We start from the raw sequence: 7948 nt of genomic DNA, 5'->3' as shown, positions 1-7948 counted from the left end.
CCATGTGTGTTTGGGATCACTGTCATGTTGGAACACCCAATTGTGTCCAAGTTTCAACCATCAGACATTGATTTAAGTTGAAGCTGAAGATTTTGGAGGTAGTCCTTCATGATTCTGTCCACTAAAACGCCCCAAAGCTTGATGCTACCACCACCATGCTTGATAATTGTTACAGTGGCCTTATGTTTGAAAGCCTCAAATTTACTCCTCCAAACACACCTCTTTTACAGCCAAGTAATCCACTATTTCTTGAGATGATAAAACTGGAAAATTTCCAAACAGCTTTGCCATTGTCTTAGTAAGGACTCATACATGACTACAAAAACAAATTTAGGGAAATCTTTTTTCTGTTTTGTGTGTCTGAAAGTAAAATAAATCACTGAATATCAGATTTATAAGACACCACATATTGGTCTTAGTATCAGTCTTGAAAATCCTTTATCGATATAACTGTGGTTTCCCTGTTGATGCTTCGTGTATTTTCTTTTCAATTTCACTTGCTGTTTATTGGCTTTAGACATCAAACCTAAAACAGATAATGGATTAAAACCTTTTTCATATCATTAGCGGGGTATACACTGCATGCTGAAAAATGATGCTAAAAAGGGACCAGCATGTTCAAATATGAAACCAAGCATCATTAAACTTGGGAGCGACCAACCGGATCTTTGTGTGTGTGTGGCTGTATGATGCACCGCCTCACATATAGCAAAATGCACTGTGGATTACTGTCTTAATTTTATTACAAACGAGAAGCAGAATTGAGATACAAAAGTGCCAGTATGTAGATATTCAGACATTCATAAAAACAAAACAGCAAACTGTGCAGCTCACATGTACATGAGAGACATAGACTGTTATATTCTCTCGCATGCTTCTCCATAAATGTAACTGCAGGCATTCAGACTTGTGCCACTTTAAAAGAGATGTTTTTAGATCCTACCTACTATTAATATCTGTTGAGAAACTCTTAGATAAATGGAAAGGGTGCATAACCGAACAAGGCTATAAAATCACATGCAAGCTGGCCCACCACTATGCACAAGTGCCTACATAAAGACTGGATGTACATGTACTATCCATAAGCAAAAAATATAAGCATAAAATATTCATGCACCTTCCTTTGCATCAACATATGCTTATGTCTACATGTTCATTTTGTGGTTGGTTCTCTTAGACAGGCAAACCCATGCTCAGCATGCTGCAGAATGAATAATGCATTGAGATTTGTGTTATATAGTGCAGATTAAGCACTAATCTCAGCTACAGGCTAATTTTCTCACTGTGTCATCCCTTTTCCCCCACATTTAGCTCTCATTCCTGCATGTACCTATATCTTGTGTAAATTTGGGTACATATTCAGAATCAGAAATACGAATTATGGATCAAAATGTGGCACAGCTTGGTTTATATTAACAATTTCTTTCTATTCATTTACAGGATTTGCTCACAGAGCCGTGGTCTGCAGCAAATAAAAGCTGTTTCTTTTTCTGAAACCTTGATTTGAACTAGTTCACTTGAAAGAGAATAAACACATGCTTCACATTGCCCAGTTGTCTGAAGTGTGGATAAAGTGGGTCAGGTTTGATGGGATGAAAGAATGGGGGAGAAAAAAAAATTGAAACTTCCGATGCAGACCTCTGTGAAGGTAAAACGGGGTGACGTTACTGGCAAAGCATGTAAATGATACTCTAATCTGCTTGTTCAGAAGCAGCAGGGAATATTTTAAGGTATCATAAATATGCAAAGGCTTTACAAGAATAACATAAGCATTAGTATTAAAAATAATGATGCATAATATTGGGCCTCAGCACTAAGATAAATCGATTTTATACATGTTTTGTTGGAGTAATGCTCAAAATGGAGGTGGCAGTTGGTGCTCTGACTATAAAACAGGCCACCATGTGGAGGAACTGATGTAATGCACTGCAGTGAATCTAAATTGTATGCATCTCTGTGATGCGTTTCTTATCAGTGGCTGATCAACATGATAAAGAGTGCTTGTGTAAGCAATGATGTGCCTTTGTATTATTGCTGTGCTCCCGATATCTACCCTCTTTGTATCTTTTAGTTCAAAAGAAAGGAGGCACCCAACTGAAACTGCTCATATCGTTCCCAAATTATGGACAAGCTCTGCTCAAACCCATGAAGTAAGACACCGGTGCAATGCAGCAATCTGAGAAACATTCATCCTATTGCCGTGTTTTGTGATGCTGACTAGTAAATGACAGATGCGTTTATAGCAGCATGTTTATGTGCTCGCTTTTGTTTGTTGCACAGGCAATCCAGACATGCAGAGACTGATGTAAACCTCTTTTACTTCTCTGACTTTGAAAGACACAACGCCGAGATCGCTGCCTTTCACCTTGACAGGTACGCGTCATTACACATCCGATCGGCAGGTAGCAGGCGTCCTTGAGGGCAGGCGCACAACAGGTGACACTTCAGGCACTTGAGTATTTTGTTCATGAAGATGTCGCAGAGTGTAGAAGTGTGAAAAGGTTTTAATAGCAGTCAGTGGTAGCTGAAGAATAAAGTGTGACCAAGTGTTTCATTCTTGCACTTTGCTGGATAAGTAAAGAGAAAAAGCAGCACTTCTTCTGTGGTTACTAACCCCGCTGTCATGCCCTTGAGCAAGGTCTTGATCCTGGTGTACATGTGGAGTTTCCAGGAGGTCAGAGGATCGTAGCACTGGGCAGCTTTCTGGTGTGACAGTGCAATGCGTGAATATGATGATGGTGTTCCAGTAAACAGGACGTTAATGCTGCACACAAATAAAGATTAAAAAAAGAAAACACTTCCTGTGCTCTTGCTGACACATTGTGTTCCCTTTTTAAATGTATTTTCTTTGTACTCGCTCCATCTCTTCATCTCGCTCTGTATCTTCCTCCTTCTCAGATTGCTGGGCTTTAACAGAATCCCTCCAGTGGTTGGACGGCTCATCAATGTTACCACAGAGATCAAAGAGATTACCACCGACCGCAGGCTGTCTAAGACCTTCTTCACTTCCCCTGGTATGTGTGCAGGTGCATGTGGGTAAGTGTTGGCTCACGCCAGCACTCAGTTTATTTAACAAAAACTAACTATTGGACTGAATTCTGCTAAAATCTTTATTTTTAATATATGGCTGTCTCTCTAGCTGGGAACGTGTGTTTCTATGGGCAGTGTGAATACTACTGCTCAGTGGAGCACCCGGTGTGCGGTCAGCCACATATGCTGGAGGTTTCCCTGGCTACCATGCTGCCTGACCTCACCATTGCCCCTCGCAGGTCCTGGAGGTCCCCATGGAGGCGATCTTACAGCCGCACCAAGCTTGCACAGTGGGTTCACTGATCATACCTCAGTCTGACTAACATACAGAATGTAGTTTAATACAACTGAACAGAGTACATGTTTAGAAACGTCCTAACTGTGAGTGGGAAAATGCCTGAATGGAATTATATATTTAGTGATATTAGGTTAATTGGTGATTGTAAATTGTCCATAGCTGGACTGATGACATTATATTGAGTGGCCTGTTTTGAAACAAGACTTTTAGGAGTCTAGGAGTTTCGTTGGATGTCGTCTGTTAATGGTTTTTCTTTTTAAAGCTAAAAATATTGGAATGCTTTGTTAATGAGTCACTTCTAATGATCACAGTGTCTTTCTTTTAAACAATCTGAACCCCAGCTCAATAGAAGGATGATTACTAACCTTGTAGTAATATTGCTTACAATCTAATACAGCCAGTACAAGATAATAGAAACAGTTCCTGCGTGTATTTTAGGTATGAGTAAAATACTGTCTATTAAGCAGCTCTGATGGAACTTTTGATAAGTGTGTGCATAGAGTGTAAATAAAGATCTAGATTTAGACCAGGGGTGTGAAACATAAGGCCCTTGGGCCAGAACTGGCCCTGCAAACATTTTGGACTTTTAATGGTATTTTCATAAATTTTATAGCTTGTCCTGCTGATAAACATCTCATACTACAAAAATAATGTAACAGATAAAAAAGTTAAGAAACATGAGAAGAAAGTTACTGTTTTTTCACTATTGCTATAGAATTTTTTTTACAATGTAACCACATTAAAAAACAAAAATAAAAGTAAAAAAAAAAATGGACATTTTCTGTAAATTAACAAATCTGTCCACTTTATAATTACAGGACAGTCTGGCCGATTAGTTACCAGAATGTTGTTGAATTTTACACTTTTTTTTTTTTTTTTTACAATTTCGGCCCAAAGAGTTGTGCTGACTTGTTTCTTTCATTAACGGCAGCAGCAGCATTTCTTTATCACGTAGAAATACTGAGACATTGCACTTCTTTTTCTTATATTGAGATGTCTCAGGGATTAAATGTGCAGTTAAGCTACTTTGCACTGGGGAGTTTCACTGGTCCAGCTTACTTAAGATCAAAGTGGGCTGTATGTGGCCCATGATGTTAAACGAGTTTGACGTTCCTGGTCTAAAGCGTTTAGAGAATTGTGGGTGTTTGCCGCCCTCTAGTGGTATCTGTAAAGACTTGCAAGATGCAAACAATCTTAAAACAAATAGGCACTATATCCAGAATCTGCATTCTTTTTAATGATAAAGTTTTGAATTCAAACATCTGAGTTAACCTAAACTACAAAATGAGGTGACAGCAAAGGTGAACTGCACTAACTCGAACCCCAAAAGCAGAAAAATGTGAAGGGAAACAATAAAAACTGTTAACAGGGAGGCCATGATCTGTTTTCCTTTGTCTGTCTGAGTGTCTCTGTTCTTTTGTTCCCAGGTGGGAAAAAGACCCAGCTTACTGTGATACAGTGAAGCAGACACCTCCTTACAATCAAGGAACCAGACTGGTGGATCTCATAGATATGGCTGTCCTGGACTTCCTCATGAGTCAGTTAGGCCCATTTGTTTGTTGGTTGATAGGAGTCACTCATCTGTATAACGCTCCTTATTTTCTTTTTTTCCTAAGGAATTTTAACAAACTATAAAATTAGTGAATCAGTAAAGTAGCAGTGTGATGTTCCCTACAGTTGCATTAAGAGCTTTTTAAAGAGTATTTTTAACAGTGTCATGAACCTTAAATGATACTTGATTGTTTTCCATCTGAAGGCAACATGGACAGACATCACTATGAGACGTTTGAGCAATTTGGCAACAACACTTTTCTTCTGCACCTTGATAATGGACGGGCGTGAGTACCAAAACTTTGATCCTTCTTATCTCGTGTTACACTTCATTTCTTCCTCAGGTGTCAGGTTAGTTTTTCGTCATTAAATGTTTTTGATCCTGGCTTTTTTTTTTTTTTTTTTTAGGTTTGGGCGTCACTCTCAAGATGAGCCATCCATTCTAGCTCCATTGCAGCAGTGTTGCAGGTAAAACAAGACAAAAGATGCGTGCTTACTGATCTGTGCGCTGAAAAATGATGGACGGGGGGACAGGTGTAAGAAAAGAGTCAGTGTCAAGTTTTCAAATGTGTATAAACCCACAAGGTGTGATAGAAATTCTCAACTCTAGCGAAGAAGTGCATCAAATTAGTAACATTTCTGCATTAAGATATCTAAAAACAACTAAGCTAATGCCACTTGTTGCCTGATGGATTTATATTATCCTCACATCACACCATTCTCATGATCTCGATACCCCAGAAACAGCTTGAGAGACTATTTTCAAATTTAAGATGACATGATTGGATTTTGGTCCCCAAAGGTAAAGTTATTATGAGTCAACCTCTCATACGTCAAATTCTCATCAATCTAATATGTTCTTTACGCCTCAGCTTAAGGAAATTCTTCAAGCCTGTAACGTCACAAAATGTGCCTCATGAATGTTTAATAGAAGAAGATGACAATGCAGAGGTCAAAGGTCACTTTGGCATGATGAGATTATGCTAAAACGTATTTTCTGGCCACAAGATATCATGCAGTGGAAGAGTATTGTGTAATGAAACTATGGGCTGTTAATGTTGGAGACCCACCTTGAAATGAAAGCAGGTGTACAGCACTCAGAGGCTGCGAGCTTAAAGCAGCAGCTTCTGTTTCTGAGGCTTTGTCTGCTGTTATGGCTGTGACTTTAGTTGCCAAACATACGTACACCCTATATTTGTATTAAATTCCTACAAGGCCTTTAAGATGTGATATTCATGGTAAAATCTCATAGTTGTTTATGGCATTTCCCAAGCTGTTTTATACAGAAATACTACAACAACATTCAAAAAACTCATAAAGGAATTTTAATGTGATTGCTTTGACCACAGTAATTATGTTAGCTGCTGTAGCTCTATGGGTAATCAAGCTATTAAATTGTAAGTGGGCAATTAACATTACATTAGCTGGTGTTCATTTTATCTAGTTTGTTAGAATACATTTACATAATCTCAGTGTAACACGGCTAAAAGGTTAAAACAACATATTGTTTGGGAACAGAATTTGTACCTGAGTCAGCAGAGGTGTAAATAATATTACATGATCCCACAACATAGCATCAAACTACTGCTGTTATTAATAAATTATCAAAAGACAACCAAAGGTGGAAACGATATGGTGCATATGGTTAAAAGATTTTAAAATTACATGCTTTAGTTTAAATATCTTTCTTTCCCAGTTTCTTTTTTCCTTTTCCAAAATCTTCTTGATCCCCTTACACGACTTATCTCCACAGGATCCGTCGCTCCACCTTCCTCCGCTTGCGTCTGCTGTGTCTTCCTGATTTCCGACTGAGCGACATCATGCGGGAATCGCTGACTCAGGATCCTTTGTCACGAGTGGCCCCTCTCCTCTCAGAACCACATCTGTCCGCGTTGGACCGGCGCCTTGCAAAAGTCCTGCAAGTAGTGCAGACGTGTCAGGAAAAGCATGATGACGTCATTTACAATGACATAGAGGGACACGATCAAGGACCACGATCAGCTGTTACAGCCTGACTGAATATAGAAAAACATTCAATTACACCTGACATATAGATTATTGTCCCACTGTTACCTTACCAATACTCTTTTTCATATTTTTGACAAACTACAACAAAACATCAAACCAACAAACATATGCAAAAATACAAATACACAAATCAAAATGTTCAAATTTACATGAAAAAAACAAAATAAAACATGCAGCAAACTACACACTTGATGTTTACTTAAACCTTTTTTTTTAATATATCTATGTCTTTTACAAAGTTTTAAATAAAGGAGTCCTCAAACCATCTCATTGTAGACATTATTCATTCTTTTAGGTCTGACACCATTTTTCTTCTCCAGCGTACAACTTTCTATCCAATGAGGTGTTTTCCCCTCCCAAAACAATGCTTAAGTAATGAGGAATAATAATGTTCGTTTATTTTTATTACACGCCATTAAGTTTTTCTGGATATAAGGACCAATAACTTTGGAGTTTTATGGAATTTCTTTTGAAATCATTTTCTAGCATCGCTGTGATTGCTTCATTGCTCTGCACTCTCAAACGTAATGAAACTGCGCTTTATTTTAACCGTTTGGTGTTAAAAGTGTTTGCATAGCCGAATATTAATATTAGGCCTGTATTCTATGGTTGAGTGTACGTTACAGCTGATCTCTAAATCTCTGTTTAGATTATTAATGTCATATTTTTCATCAAATTATTTATTTTAACTTTGCAAATGAGTTAGATCGAATATTACAGACACATGTGCAATGTCGCTCAAGAGGAACACACTATAGACTATAGCATAATTAGTATCTCATCTATTTTCTTGTTATGACATAAACATAAAAAGTAAATGACCTGCACATACGGATATTTGTATCCGTATGTGCAACCACACCGTGAAAAAATAAAAACATTAATTCAATCAGTGCCTGCTATTCATAAGCATTTATCTTATTAGGCAGAAATATTTACAAAAATAAAAGACTTGAATTACTTCATAAACAAATGGAGCTGAGTGCTGTGGTCATGCTGTGGTTAGTTTTGTCCAAGCACTGTGAAAACCTGTTCCTATAT

The 7948-nt window shown here is 38.0% G+C and overlaps 1 protein-coding gene across 1 annotated transcript in view; it reads left to right on the top strand.

Moving 5' to 3' along the window:
• Positions 1–7191, top strand: part of fam20cl (family with sequence similarity 20 member C, like) — a 12387-nt gene extending 5196 nt beyond the window's left edge. The window contains exons 4-11 of the mRNA XM_005949330.2: positions 2072–2150; positions 2281–2373; positions 2899–3014; positions 3140–3320; positions 4756–4865; positions 5085–5166; positions 5288–5347; positions 6633–7191. Coding sequence (XP_005949392.1) covers positions 2072–2150; positions 2281–2373; positions 2899–3014; positions 3140–3320; positions 4756–4865; positions 5085–5166; positions 5288–5347; positions 6633–6894 — 983 coding nt within the window. The 3' untranslated portion in view covers positions 6895–7191. The remainder of the gene's footprint in view (positions 1–2071; positions 2151–2280; positions 2374–2898; positions 3015–3139; positions 3321–4755; positions 4866–5084; positions 5167–5287; positions 5348–6632) is intronic.
• Positions 7192–7948: the final 757 nt, after the last annotated feature.

This window comes from Haplochromis burtoni, unplaced genomic scaffold (assembly GCF_018398535.1).
Source record: "Haplochromis burtoni strain Fernald_Lab_line unplaced genomic scaffold, NCSU_Asbu1 Contig_301, whole genome shotgun sequence".
In the NCBI taxonomy this organism is placed as follows: Eukaryota; Metazoa; Chordata; class Actinopteri; order Cichliformes; family Cichlidae; genus Haplochromis; species Haplochromis burtoni.
Note: the sequence above shows the minus strand (reverse complement) of the source record. Positions and strands in the feature narration are given on the sequence as shown.